We start from the raw sequence: 14,723 nt of genomic DNA, 5'->3' as shown, positions 1-14,723 counted from the left end.
CGTAATAAAAGCATGTGTGTTTTTGTGTTTGGAGGTAGCTGAAACAAATTCTGATGGCGGAAAATTTTTTCACCACCATTATTTGGCTATCAATAGGGAGCAGTGGTGGGCGGTTATCATGTGTTAATGTGATACAGCACACTGTAAATATCACACTAAAATTATGCAATTTCTGTTCGAATATGAGCTGGAAATGACACTAAAGTATCCCGTTTCTCTTTGAATGTGTGCTGGTATGAAAATAAGATGGAGAAAAACATATTTTGTAGCACTCTCTCCACAATAAACCAATTTTGAGTGATGGAATGATATTCAGCCACTCTAGGATCAACTGAAAGAAGGAATACAGATGTCTGTTTTCGAGTTTAGATGCTCTAATGTGACCTCATCCCTTCTGCACTACATATGCTATGTTGCTTACAGCATCAGGTCTGTATTTTTCTGTGAAATTACGTGTAATGTATTGTGCAAGCATAGAGTATGAGAGGTTTATTAAGAACAGTTGAAGTAATGGCTCTGTTGGCGAGTGGTTAGCACCACTGACTGATAATTCATTAGCTCGGGTTTACTTCCCACTGACACTAATATGTTTTCCTTCATTTTATTGTATTCCACATAATATGAATTTATTAAAAGCAGGTGGCAATTTCCACTTTTGCTGTGTTTATTTTCCTCGTTCACAACTAGTTTTTGTTCTAGACCAAGGGGCTAGAAGGTTGAAGCTATCCATGAAGAAATAAAATTAATACAACAAAAGTGCAAAATGCCACCTTCTTTTAGTATGAAATTGGTTTTTTTTAGATGATCTGCTAAGGACACCTTTTTCCAGTAGATCTTAGAAGGAAAAAGATTTAAAGAGTTATGTAGATGTATACCTAACAACAGGTGCACATGGAATGAGGCTCACTGATTTGGCTCAAACTATGTTAATAGAAGCATGTAACTGTCCCTTTCAAGTTCCTAGAATATTTCGCCTGATTGGGCCATATGAAAAGGCAAAATCCCCTATGAAGATTTGTGCATGGAGTATGAGGAAAAGACGAGTGACATATGTCAGACAGGTGAGGTAGCCGAGTTATTAAGAGTATGGACTCGCAAACCCTGCGATTCGATGACGTAGTTTCGATTCCCACAGGTTACATAATTTTTGCTTTTTATTTTATTCCTCACAATGTTAAATGCTTAATAAAAAAATTTAATGCACTTAAACACTTCAGTTTACATACATAAAATTAATATAGTCAATATACAGGGTGATTCAAAAAGAATACCACAACTTTAGGCATTTAAAACTCTGCAGCGACAAAAGGCAGAGCTAAGCACTATCTGTTGGCGAATTAAGGGAGCTATAAAGTTTCATTTAGTTGTACATTTGTTCGCTTGAGGCGCTGTTGACTAGGCGTCGGCGTCAGTTGATGCTAAGATAGCGACCGCTCAACAGAAAGCTTTTTGTGTTATTGAGTACGGCAGAAGTGAATCGACGACAGTTGTTCAGCGTGCATTTCGAACGAAGTATGGTGTTAAACCTCCTGATAGGTGGTGTATTAAACGTTGGTATAAACAGTTTACAGAGAATGGGTGTTTGTGCAAAGGGAAAAGTTCTGGACTGCCGAGAACGAGTGATGAAAATGTAGCACGCATCCAGCAAGCATTTGTTCGCAGCCCAGGAAAATCGACTCACAGAGCTAGCAGAGAGCTGAAAATTCCACAATCAACTGTATGGAGAGTCCTACGAAAAAGGTTAGTTATGAAACCTGAACGTCAACTACCCGAGGTGATGGATCGGCCGCCAGGCAGCCCGTGACAGAGCACTTCATCACTGTCCTCCAAGAAGCCCTGATCTTACCCCCATAAGAAAAAATCGCAGGGGGTATGTTAAGGATATGGTGTTTCGGCCACCTCTCCCAGCCACCATTGATGATTTGAAACGAGAAATAACAGCAGCTATCCAAACTGTTACGCCTGATATGCTACAGAGAGTGTGGAACGAGTTGGAGTATCGGGTTGATAATGCTCATGTGTCTGGAGGGGGCCATATTGAACATCTCTGAACTTTTTTTTTTGAGTGAAAAAAAAACCTTTTTAAATACTCTTTGTAATGATGTATAACAGAAGGTTAAATTATGTTTCTTTCATTAAATACACATTTTTTTAAGTTGTGGTATTCTTTTTGAATCACCCTGTATTTACGATTTCTTCACTTGTAAGTCAGAAGACTGTAGGCTACCACATTTTAGCACATGGTTGAAATTTTGCACAAGTCGCCACTGATAAGAAGAGAGGTGGTGGTAGCATAAACTTCCTAACTGTGTGTTAATAAGTTCTTCCTCAGGGATAGTGGAAAAAAGAAATGGAATTTGAGTGGACAGTGAAGATTGTGATTGTTTAAAGGGAAAAAATAAAAAGTTAGTTTTACAGTTAATTTAAAATTTCTTGCAAGTTTCCATACCATTCCAGCACCATGTTTCACATCATTTTATGACTTGAATAATTATGTGAGGAATGGCAGTACTATAACGACAACATAAATTCACATTTTACTGCCTTCCAGAAGTCTCATCTTAGTGTTTAGATTTTTAATTATTTTGATGCAAGTTCTTCAACTCCAATAAGATGAAAACAGGGAGAATCTTCATAATCAAATTCCTTGTAGTTTGTATTAGTTAAAAGTAAAATCGCGCAGCAGTTCTCTGAAGCCTGAGTATTTTACTGCGTGTAATAATTCCTAGGTAGGTTATTATTATTTATATTTTTGTGAAGATATTCCCATTTATTTTAATCATTTCAGTTTTTAAATACTGAAAATGAATTGCCATTTTATCTTGATATAAATTAGAAGTGTTATTGGGTAAAATAAATATTCCTCTGCATAATGTTGAATCACATCCAGATCGATAGACTGAGCAAGGGCACACTACTTTAGAATTAAGACTCTTAATATGTGTTATTTTTTGCAAATAGACTTATATAATAATGTGGAAAGAGGCCCTTGACATTACAGTCGGTATCTTCTTCCAGGCATTGGCCAATGGCAAGGACAGTGGTGCAGGGTAAAATACGATCGATGTCTAGGCTGAGAAGGATAGGAGCACTGGTGAGCGGAGTAATGTCATCATTAAATGAGAGGGGGAAAATAGAGCATGAGGATAGGTGTAATCTGCACATTTTTTTTTTTAACCGGTTTTAGGAGAGAATGCAGGAAGCAGAGGAAGCAAGCCCCATTCCTGCTTACAAGGACAGACGTGGCAGAGAGGGAGAAGTCTGCTCCTACATAATGTAGTTTTACCAGTGAGAGTGCTGATATATCTGGGATTTGAACATTTTAGTCATTTCATATGATGTAAAGCTAAAATTATGTAGAAGTAATAGGTGCACTTATTGTTCTACATCATAATCAACCGTATGTGCTTTTGGTGCGTTGTAAATATGTTTCAGTTTTCATAAAAATATAAAGTTAAAAATCATATGGTTGATCTGTTAACACTGTGATTACTTGTGCTCCGAAGTATTACTTGAATTTGAATACTTGCAGCTATTGACTCAAATATGTCGTTCGCCTAGTATTTTGACTTCTTTTGCTGGAGCACTAGCTAAAGCATCAAGATGATGTGTATGTACATCAAGATGATGTGTATGTACATCAAGATGATGTGTATGTACTGTACACAGGGACTGTTCCCATAAGCGAGAATAGGTAGGGGCCCTTTTGCACATAGGAAGGTAGCTGGTATGCGCACGAGGGAAGGGAGATGGGCTAATATATGACTTTGTCAGAAAGTGAGTAATAGTTGATCTGAAAACAGGTAATTTATTTTACGGATGTGATTAAACCATTGTTATTCACCCACTCAAAGTGGTGTTTGTTATTTCATCTTCAGGTCACAGTGGATGCCGAAGTTGCTAGGCTGTTGTCTTTAAAAGCCGAGTACAAACAAATAACAGGGAAGGAATTTCCATCGGCTGGAGCAAAACAAGCAACCAAAAAAGAACCCAAAGAAGAAAGGAAGGAGAAGCAGAAAAAGGAAGTCAAAGAAAAACAAACAGCCATTAAGAAAGAACCTGAGGTAATATTTTTAAGTCTTTAAATTATTTCACCATTCCCATAAGCCATTGATGTTTTGATTTTGTTTTATGCTAAATGTTGCAGGTGAAGGATGGAGAACAGGTTGGCTTGAAGAAACAAACTCGGTTGGGACTGGAAGCAAGGAAGGAAGAAAATCTTCCGGATTGGTACTCACAAGTAAGAGCAAAATTAATGTCTTGCATGTACCAGGTGGTTATAATTAAAGTGTAGCTGCTCACAGAGGTCCAGTGTGCCCTGTAATTATCATATGGCAGTGAAACTTGATAGACACAGTATGCTAATACATTAATGTGGAACTGATTTACACTACAAAAAAATTGTCGCAGTTTTGGCCACCAGGTGCAGTTATGGTACTGTAAATTGTATGTATGATGGTATGACATCCAAACTGTCATTTGACAAGCCATAAGGTGAATGAACGGTATGGCTGTCAGAAAGAGGAAAAGTACTCTTTTAGGGAAACAGTTTTATGTGAATGGCAGCAATGACAGTGCTGCATTGAGAGAGTATTGCTGACTGAATATTCTGAGGAGACGCTCAGCGTCATTAAATGGTTTAAAGAAGGTGATTATTAAAGTCAAAAACATCTGGAAGAGGCAGACGTCCTATCCTGGTGGAAGTACTTATTAAGTTTGCTGTTGCTGCAACTGAACATGCTGCATGTGCAATGGGTAGTGCTAGTGCTCATGCATTGTCATGAGAGTTGTCCGCAGCTTGTGATCTAGTGGCTAGCATTGCTACTTGTGGATGACAGGGTCCCGGGTTTGATTGCCAGCCGGATTGGGGATTTTCTCTGCCCAGGGACTGGGTGTTAGTGTTGTCCTTATCATTTCATCATTCATGACAGTGGCTAAACTGGAGTGTGAAAAAAATTGGGACTTTGCACAGGCGCTGATGACTGCACAGATCAGTGCCCCACAAACCGAACATCATTATCATGAGAGTTGTCCATCCCTTGGTCAACAGTATAGAAGGTTTTGCAGTCTGTTTTGCACTGGTACTTGTAAAAGATCCAGATAGTGCAGCAATTGGAACCGCATGATCTGCAACAATGTTGTGAATTTGCTCTTCAGTTTCTGTCACAGATTGAAGTTGATGGCGTGGTCTGGCAGTATTCTATGGAGCGATGAGGCACATTTACACTTTAGTAAAAACAGAGAACTGCCGAATTTGGGGTACTGTTAAACCACATTTTTTGCACTAAGAGCCATTGCACTTGCCATTTGTGACTTTGTGGTGTGGATTCACAAGCACCGTTATTCTCATTCCATTCCTCTTTGAAGAGAATACACCCAGAGGGCCTGTCAGTTGTCTGCATGTTAGCAAGATGTGCTTCTGATTTCTGCTTTGAAGAGTGCAACTATGTGGAAACCACTATTTTCATGCAAGATTGGGTGAATCTCTTGCTACTCTCCCAGTGAAAGACATGCTTGATGCAACCTTACAGGAATGTGTTAATCCAGAGGTTTTGCAGATGCTTGGCCTGCAAGATCACCTGATCTGAACCCATGTGACATTTGACTCTTGGATATCTAAAAGAATGTGGTTACCAAGAATACATTATGCCTCTAACTGATCTGAAGGCCATTATACAAGAACACATTGCTCATATTTGCAGCAGAACTGGTGCAAGTAATGTTAATTATGTCATTTTTTGGATACAGCATCTCATCATCATCTTTATTGCTCATATTGAACTAATTGTATAGGCCACGTTTTAATAATAAAATCAACATTATGCCTTTCTCACGGGTTTGGCATTTTCTGCCCACGTACCATTCCTAATCCTTTATGCACGAAAACATTTTCATATATCTTTCTAGCAGTTACAGTTTTTCACCTGGTGTTTTTTTTTTTTTGGGGGGGGGGGGGGGGCTGTTCCACATTTAAAGTGTTAGAATATCTAGCAAGTTTCGCTTCCCTACAATACTTACAGCCCATACTGGACCTCTGAGGGTAGCTGCCTTCAATTATAACCACACAGGTTAAGTGAGTAATTCCGACAATTTAGTCAAAGAGCGAGGGTAATGTTTGAATCCGTAAATAAAGCACTTGCTTGTGGTGCTACTTCGCTGTAGTTTTGTGAAATTGTCACATTTGCTGCCACTGTAAATCAGATACCATAGTAACTAACAAACTGTAACAACATCATTAGTAAAGGCATACTTAATTTTGCCGCTCTACCCAGGCTTCTTACTAACTGTCCAGGAAGGCACATATCCATCCCTGTCTGTTAAATATATCTATGTTGCATGTCAGTTGTGAGTGTGGTTTCTCGCTAGGTAAAGCTGGCTGTAGTGGTGAGCTGCATCATGGACATAAGTCGCATTAACACAAAATCATTTAATTATTCTCTCCTTAGTGTGGAAGTAGTATATTTTATGTATTACAGACCTTTTCTGTATGTATCGTGTCGTGTCCTGAGAGTTAGACTGACACTCATTGCGCGAGGCAGAGGAACTTACCTTAGTCGGCAATTCTGATGTGGCAGTGCTCGTGGGCCACCTACTGTAGCCCCGACCTCTGCTGAAAAGTAGACTATCGACTAGTGTAGAGTGTGGAATTCGGTAGGAGTCTGGTCGGTTAGAGGATGCAACTCATCTACTCTTAGACAAGTAGTTACTTTCCCTGGAAGTACCCCCGGCACATTCCCTAACTATATACACATTACTATATACAAATATCTTACGTATGAAACTTAAACGTCCCGACTGCTGCACAGAGGCGAGTGGAGTGTTACTAAGTACTTTTTGTTACAGGTTATGACAAGTCCGACTCCTGTTCCGGACCATCACAGAGGTAATGTCCCTAACGTCTACCCATCTGCGCTTCCCCTCCAGTCAGCAAGTCGCTTATTTATAAGGGATGGTTGCACTCGACACCACCCTTCTGGAATGTTCCATCAAGGCTGTTTCATTCGTGATCGTCATGAGGCTAACACGTCACTTCTTGCTGCTAGCACATGAGATTGCTCATTGTCTTCTCCGAGTGTTCCCCTTGTGCTGGTGCCTCTGCTGTCCAAGGGTCAGGCAGCTGTGCTTGCTACAAACCTCATGATTCTCCAGGGTCTGCTCCTTGTTAGCAGAACAAGCTTTGAATAGTAGCTTCTGGCATGTCATACAAATATTTCACAAGCCTCTCACTCAGCAGTGATTCTGACAAAATCTGAATACTTCCCACTTAGCCATTTTACTAGTCTTAGGGCTGAATATTTTACTATATACACAACCTCCCATCCCCCGGGGAAAGTTTTGTAAGTGCGGACCTCCGAGGTTGCAAAATGTTCAGCAACTAATACTGTGTGCTAGTGGACACTGCAGCTTTTATTGTCAGGTTTTTGCTCATCACAAAGGTTAAAGATTCTTTATTGCATGACATATACTGTGAGAGTACATGGTTCACTAACAGAATTTGCATTTTCAGTTGTCACATAAGTTACAATTTACAAAAATCCATTATTCGAGGTCACATACCACCAGTCATTCTGACTTTTTGAAATGGTTATAACACTCCAATTTTGCTGCCATTGTATCAAAAATTTAATTTGCTTTCCACCACATGAGTCTCCAAGACTCAGATAAGTTTACACATATTTTCCCTACATTGTTTGCGGTATTTATGCCCAAGGGTTTGAGTTAGGTTATCTTTTGCCAGCCCGCAGCATTGGCGACTCCTACATAGGCGTGTTTACGTCCACCGTTCTAGTGGGTTGCGGCGTCTGACTGTGTTCTCTCCGTAACACTCTGGCAGTGTGTGAGGGGTACATGGTTCAGCCCTCATTTCATACTACTCTCTCTCTTCCTCCTCTCCGCACTGTAGAGTCTGGTGCGAGGTAGTGTACCTTACCATACTTCTTGGATTTTATCAGTTACAGTCGTATTTGTTACACACACTTAGGTCCAACTTTTTCCTCCTACTTCACAAAGCCATCTTGCACACTTTCTACAACACATACAATAAATACACATACAGCAAGTTATAAGTACTATACAAAGCAACACTGAACTCCCGTATCCCCACATGGAATACATACTGGTTGACCAACCTTTAAATGTCATTCTTTGCTGGTACTCATATTTCATCTTACAAGTCATCCATTTTGCAGCCTGCTATCTTTAAATCGTCTGGATGTCTAACTATATGCTGTAATGTTAGTAGTATGGAGATTTGCATCAATTTTTGCTTTTTCTCATCTCTTATACAACAATCTATATCTATCTTTAGCTTAAGAACTATGTCTACTTTATCAATGTTGGTGCGAACGACATGGTCAGCTTGCAACATTGTCTGTGCACCATAACCCTTACATTTACTTGAGAAAGTTAATCTACCAGTGCCTCACACAATGATGTTGCGGGATGGCGAATCATTACATAGTATTGTCAACCATTCTTCATTGCTTATCTGCGTGCAGATAGTTTTGTTTCAAATGATGTATTTAATATTGCAATATTTGGGAACCTTGTGGACTGGTTGTAACATGCGAGCTTCACATCGCTCATGACTGTAAGTGGACATTAGGACAAATTTTTGTTTACAGATCTGTTTCTCATTGTGACTGTTTTACAAACTAACTGGTCACTAGGCATTTGCGCATACTGTCGCTTCGCTTCATCTATTATGAGGAATTCATTCTCTGATGCTATACAAGCGGATAATTTCTTTACGTTATCGTACTCAGTTGGTACAATGTATATACATAACTATCAACTAAAGGTACATTTAATACTTAACTTAAGGTGTCACCTGCTAAAAATAGGTATAAATCTATTATTCATAATAACAGATATCCTTGGCCCTTCGTGAGTTCCACGGGGATCTATTAGTCTTTCACTTCTCCTTCGATTAGTTCCAAATACCTAACTACCTGCACAGGATTTATCAAATGTGGTTCTAGGAGTCCCTTCTGTGCACATTCACAATCGCGAAAATCAACAAGTCATACTTTCGCTCTAATTCATTAAACATGGCCCTAATTCCATGATGGTTATTATAATCAAGGCCTGTTGTACCATCCTGTTGGTGCTGTTCTCGTAGTCTTCTACGTGCGCACTTAGATTCGCGATTCCATCTCCAGCAATTTGAGCATTCTTAGTTCCCACGTTCAGTGTCTGATTAATCCCTGTCAGTGATGCCCTGACTGTCATGACTTGCTCGTTGGACAATACCAACAGCTCTCTCTCTGTTGCTCCTCTAATACATCTTTTTTTTGCCTTGAAAAATGGCGCATCATCTTTGTCTAGCATGCCAAATGGTATCTTACTAGTCTCCCCAATAAAGTTTAATGTCCTCCGTTTAGGTCTTGGTGTCCCATGCAGGGTTAGCTACTCAATCAACTCCCTTGACTCTGCAGTTTTTCCCACATGCCATGCTACTGTCTTTTGAATGTTCTCACATTCCTCAATGTTCATCTTTACCTGGTGCAACCTGTGGAGACAATGTGCTACTGCTCTATCGACCAATGCTTGCGTCTGTTCGAACTTTTCGTGTAGTTCCTTTAATTGTAAATAACACAATTCTCCAAGTTGTGCTGTACAGGTCAACTATACCACGGTTGTCATTATATATCCCTGGCACTGACTTAAACTGCTGCACTTGTATATCCATTGGTAGCACTTCTCATTCCGCGAGGATGGTCAGCATCATACTCCCCATCATGGTTGCCACCCATAGTGCCTGCACCATATTTAACTGTAACAGAAACAGCTTTCCTCAGCCTTCCGTTTCAATTTCCTCGACACCTTACTTCTTTTCCTGACATCAATTCACTCGGGTATGCACTACCTTAATTATCTCATATTACTCAGAAAAATTCTTTCAGCCAATTAGCATGGACACACATTTATTTTCTTTTAATCGAATTATTACATTTGGACCTTTTATGTCCACTACAGTGTGCGGCCCTCGCCATTTAATTGTCCAGCGTCTTACTGTGTCCTCTTTGCATGCAGCAACACGTGGTTATGCCTTCTAAGTTCTTTTGGGTTTTGCGTCCGCTCATAATCAACCTTATTTCTCTCCTTGCTTTTGTGGGTCGCCACACGGGCATCTCGATGCAGCAGTTGCATCCGTTGTTGGAGCTCAGTCACATAATCCTTGTAGTTATAAACTACGTTTGTGGGCTTTCTCCGTAACCGCCAAAGTAGGTTACACTTCCTCCCGAAAAGCAATTCAAAATGTGTGCACCCAGTTGTACGGTGCTGAGTCACGTTGTACACAAATGTCGTGAAAGAAATCCATTGGTCCCAATCACCCTGATCTCAGCTAATGTAGTGCCATAACATTTCAGTTGGTGTATGATGTGTACACTGCAGTGAACAATTTGTCTGTAGATGGTAAGCTGTCATCAGTAATCTGTCTATCCTCAATAATTTACATACCCGCTTCATAATATCACTTATTAATTTCTCCCCGTGTCACTGAGTAAAACTGAGGGGGTCCCAAACTTCAGAATTACTTTCTCAACCAACTTACACACGACCATGTCAGTGTCTCAGCAGTCAGTTGGCTCTGGCTATAACAAACGTCTTTACACTTGTCATTGTTCCTGGCTGGCTCCTGAGCACACTGTTTCTTTTGTGCATCCCCATCTAACGTGCTGTGGATACGGGAAAGTGCATTGACTACTCGATTCTGTTTACCTTCTTTGTACAGTATCTGGTAGTCATACTCCTTTAGCTTTAGGCGGAATTTTAACAACCTAGATGACAGGTCAAATATACTGCTCAACCACACCCATGGTGTATGGTCCGTGATTATTTGAATTTTCGTCCGAATAAGTATGGACGAACATATTTGGCAGCTCATGCTATTGCCAACAACTCACGCTCTACTGTACTGTAATTTCTCTCTGCTTTGTTTAGTGTCCTCAATATGTATGCGATTGGCAAGTCTTTTCCCATCGGTCCTTAGCTAAGATAAGTGCCCAAAGAGTGACCGCTCGCATCCGTCATGACTAAAAAGTTCTTGTCGAAATCCAAATATTGTAAGATGGGAGAACTGAGCATTTTCTCCTTCAACTGATGAAACGCCTCTTCTTGCACTGAACCCCATTCATAGGGAACCTCTTTCGTTATTAGCTCGTGCAAAAGTTTAGCAATTTTACTGAAATTGCTCACAAAACGCCTGTAATATCTGATCATCCCTAAAAAAACTTTTTAATTAAGTCATTGTCTTTGGTTGAATCAGGTTTTAACCCTTCCTTAGTTAGCACATTTCCTAGGAATGTCATTTCCTTGCAGAGGAACTCACATTTATCTACCTGTAACTTTAAGTTTCCCATTCACAAACGATTGAACATTTCTTCCAGACGAGCATTGTGCTCTTCTTGCTATGCGCGCACTACTACAATATCATATATCTAAAACAAAGATGATGTGACTTACCAAACGAAAGCGCTGGCAGGTCGATAGACACACAAACAAACACAAACACACACACAAAATTCTAGCTTTCGCAGCCAACGGTTGCTTCGTCAGGAAAGAGGGAAGGAGAGGGAAAGACGAAAGGATGTGGGTTTTAAAACGCACATCCTTTCGTCTTTCCCTCTCCTTCCCTCTTTCCTGACGAAGCAACCGTTGGCTGCGAAAGCTAGAATTTTGTGTGTGTGTTTGTGTTTGTTTGTGTGTCTATCGACCTGCCAGCGCTTTCGTTTGGTAAGTCACATCATCTTTGTTTTTAGATATATTTTCCCCACGTGGAATGTTTCCCTCTATTATATTCTACTACAATATCATTAAGATATATGCATACATTGTTTCCTTGTACGCCCATCAGCATTGTTTCATCAGTCGCTGAAACGTAAATGGAGCTGTATTCAGGCCCACCACTATTTTGTTATATTCATAATGGCCCTTTGGTGTACTGAACGCAGTCTTCTCGCAGTCTTTTTCATCTATCTAGAGCGTGGATAAGTACTTCGCCTTTACTAGCCTGTTAAGTATCTCATCTATTCTGGGCAATGGATATACCATATTAATCGATATGTCATTTAGTTTTCTGTAGTCTGCGACTACCCGCCATTTTTGCTTGCTGCTTGCATCTGGTTTTTTTGGTAAAACGATGAGAGGAAACTTTCAAGCACTGGTGCTGGGCGATATTATGCCCTCGGCTAACATCCCCTCTATTTCGGTTTGCAAGGTGCCCTGCTGCGCCTGTGGTATCCTGTAGGGCCTCTGATTTATTATGGTTCCTTCCACTTCTGGGAATAGCGAGATCTTGTGGATTACCAGTGTGGTGTGCATTAGCACATCTCCTGGTAAATGGAATACATCGTTAAAAGCGGCACATAACTCCTCTATTGCCCCCTGTTCTTCGCTATTCAAATGCACGATGCACATACTTTCTTTTAGCAAACCCTGCCATGATTTTACTTTCTCTTTCCGCGTGGGCGGGGTGTGTCGGACTTTATAACATCTCAGAGATGGAACTTTCTCTGCAAACACTTCAGGTGTGGGAAACCATACATCCCGTTCTCTAGTGTTCATTATACTTGTGATACACATTCTGTACTAGACTGTTACTAGTGCTTCCAGTATATAGACCCCTGTTCTTATTTCTTGTCTCGGAATTATTACCTCTGAGCCTAGTCTGCGTGTCATCTGGACTTCTAGAATCTTTTCTTCCCGTGCCCCGATAACTATTTCTTGTTGATTCTGGTCATTCCGTGGCCCATTAGTTCTCAGCCCCTGTTTGGATATTTTCTCGTCGCTTCCAGAGCGCGTTGCCTGTTGGCAGCTTATTCTCAGCTCACGCAAGATGGTGGGCGATAGTAACTCCTGTGTTTGTTCAGTTACAAGACTCACTTGCTTGCCATTAACCCAGGAGTGCGGCACACCGTTACATGCGGGCAGCTGCGCTGCTATCACTTTGGGCTCCGTGTGTCTCCTGTGACTCGCCGTTCCTTTGCGAGATGCCGCCATACTTACATTACAACTTGTATTCGTTATGACTGAAGACTTTGGTTGTTTGGCGCCCCGGTTTCTTTTAGTTTGATCTGTAATTCTGACCTATAGTCACATTTTCCCTGGCTTCCCTTAATGCAATTCGTTCTCCACGTATAAAATTTTCGCAGCCCACATAATTTAGTATGACCTTGTTCTTTACCAGAAATTCTCGCCCCAACAGTCCTTCAAACAGTTAATCGATCCGAGCATCTACTACTTGGAATTGATAGATCCATTTGGCCCCTGTCTTGGTCTGCAGCCGTATGGATACTTGCCCTACTGTTCAGATTTCTTCTTCACAGTACTTTTTATAGTTACTGCCTTCCTGGTGTCCCATTGTATGTGCTTTTCCAAGACTCTGACCTTTATGAGATTCACATGAGCACCACTATCAATTAATAGCTTTCTTTTGGTTCCATTCATATCCCTACTTTGCAAACGCACATAATCATTCTTCCCGGTGCAGTCACCGTTTCTTACTATCCCTGATGCAGTGTGATGGGACTGCTGCATTGCACCTGTTTCGCATTTCCTGACTCGTTCCTTCTCTGTATGTTTGCCCACTTGCTCTCCTGGTATTCCCGGGCGAAGTGTCTGAACCGGTGATACGTGAAGCATATCACAGGCTTTGCCTTGAGGCAAGTGCAGAGTGCCCCGTTCGATTACACTGTGAATATCATACTGGCGGAGGATAATGAGATTGCGACCCACTTCCCTTGAATTCTTTTTACATCTATCTCTTTAATTGGCAGCCTAGCATGTATGAAACATTTAGCAGCTACTTTTCGCTCTAGCCAGGGCATGCCTGCCACCTGGTGCTTCTCCTTGTCAGACAGAATTGCGCATTCTTCTGATGCCACTAAATAAATGGCTTCCGCTAGAGTCAACTTTTCCCCTTGGGCTCTTATTACCACCTTTATCTTGTCATCTTACAATCCTTGAACAAAGTCTGCCCTGCCTTTCCCAATTAAGGTATTACTGCCTACCATTTCCTCGTCCTTCATTACTCATTTTGCTGTCTCCCTGAAATGGAATTGCATTGTGTCCATGAGAGAACCCCATTGAACTATCCTTTCCTCTTGTCGTTGCTGACTATTAAACATATGACATGCAAAGAAATCGACAGTATATTTATTCTCATAATTCTCTAATAACACGGCCCTCATTTTGGACCAAGTTTCTGTATGATTTCTTACTAAGAGTTTATTGCAGGCAGAGCCCATTATCTGTCCAGTGATATAGTTTTAAGAATACTGTCCTAGCATTAGATTCTAAAAAACTTTAGGCATTATCACAGTTGTCTATAAATTCGGATAATTGGTCCTATCTCCATAAAATTTTCTCGGAACTAATTTAGGTTCTTTACCGTGACGTTCCTATCGATACCGTGATTGAGTGTAGTGGCACTCCCATTCTACCTATTCCTCCACTCTGAATTGCCTCTATTATCGATCAATTAACTAGTCACCCCCACATCTGGCAACAAACTTTACGCGTCCCCTGTCATGTCCTGAGAGGGAGTAATACCAACACTAGCTGTGCAAGACAGAGGAACTTACCTCAGTCGGCGATTCCCATGAGGCACTGTTCGTGAGCCGCCTACTGTAGTCCCGACCTCAGCTGAAAAGTAGACTATTGACTAGTGTAGAGTGTGGAACTCGGTAAGAATCTGGTCGGTTAGAGGATTCAACTCA

General features: G+C 40.9%; 1 protein-coding gene across 1 annotated transcript in view; it reads left to right on the top strand.

Moving 5' to 3' along the window:
• The window catches only part of LOC126193193 (bifunctional glutamate/proline--tRNA ligase), a 248,437-nt gene that overhangs the window by 168,010 nt on the left and 65,704 nt on the right, over positions 1 to 14,723 (top strand). Inside the window, exons 15-16 of the mRNA XM_049932666.1 lie at positions 3,879 to 4,064; positions 4,148 to 4,240. Coding sequence (XP_049788623.1) covers positions 3,879 to 4,064; positions 4,148 to 4,240 — 279 coding nt within the window. The remainder of the gene's footprint in view (positions 1 to 3,878; positions 4,065 to 4,147; positions 4,241 to 14,723) is intronic.

The sequence above is a fragment of the Schistocerca nitens genome, chromosome 1 (assembly GCF_023898315.1).
Source record: "Schistocerca nitens isolate TAMUIC-IGC-003100 chromosome 1, iqSchNite1.1, whole genome shotgun sequence".
Lineage (NCBI taxonomy): Eukaryota > Metazoa > Arthropoda > Insecta > Orthoptera > Acrididae > Schistocerca > Schistocerca nitens.
The sequence above is the reverse complement of the archived record's forward strand: the minus strand, read 5'-3'. Positions and strand labels throughout refer to the sequence as shown.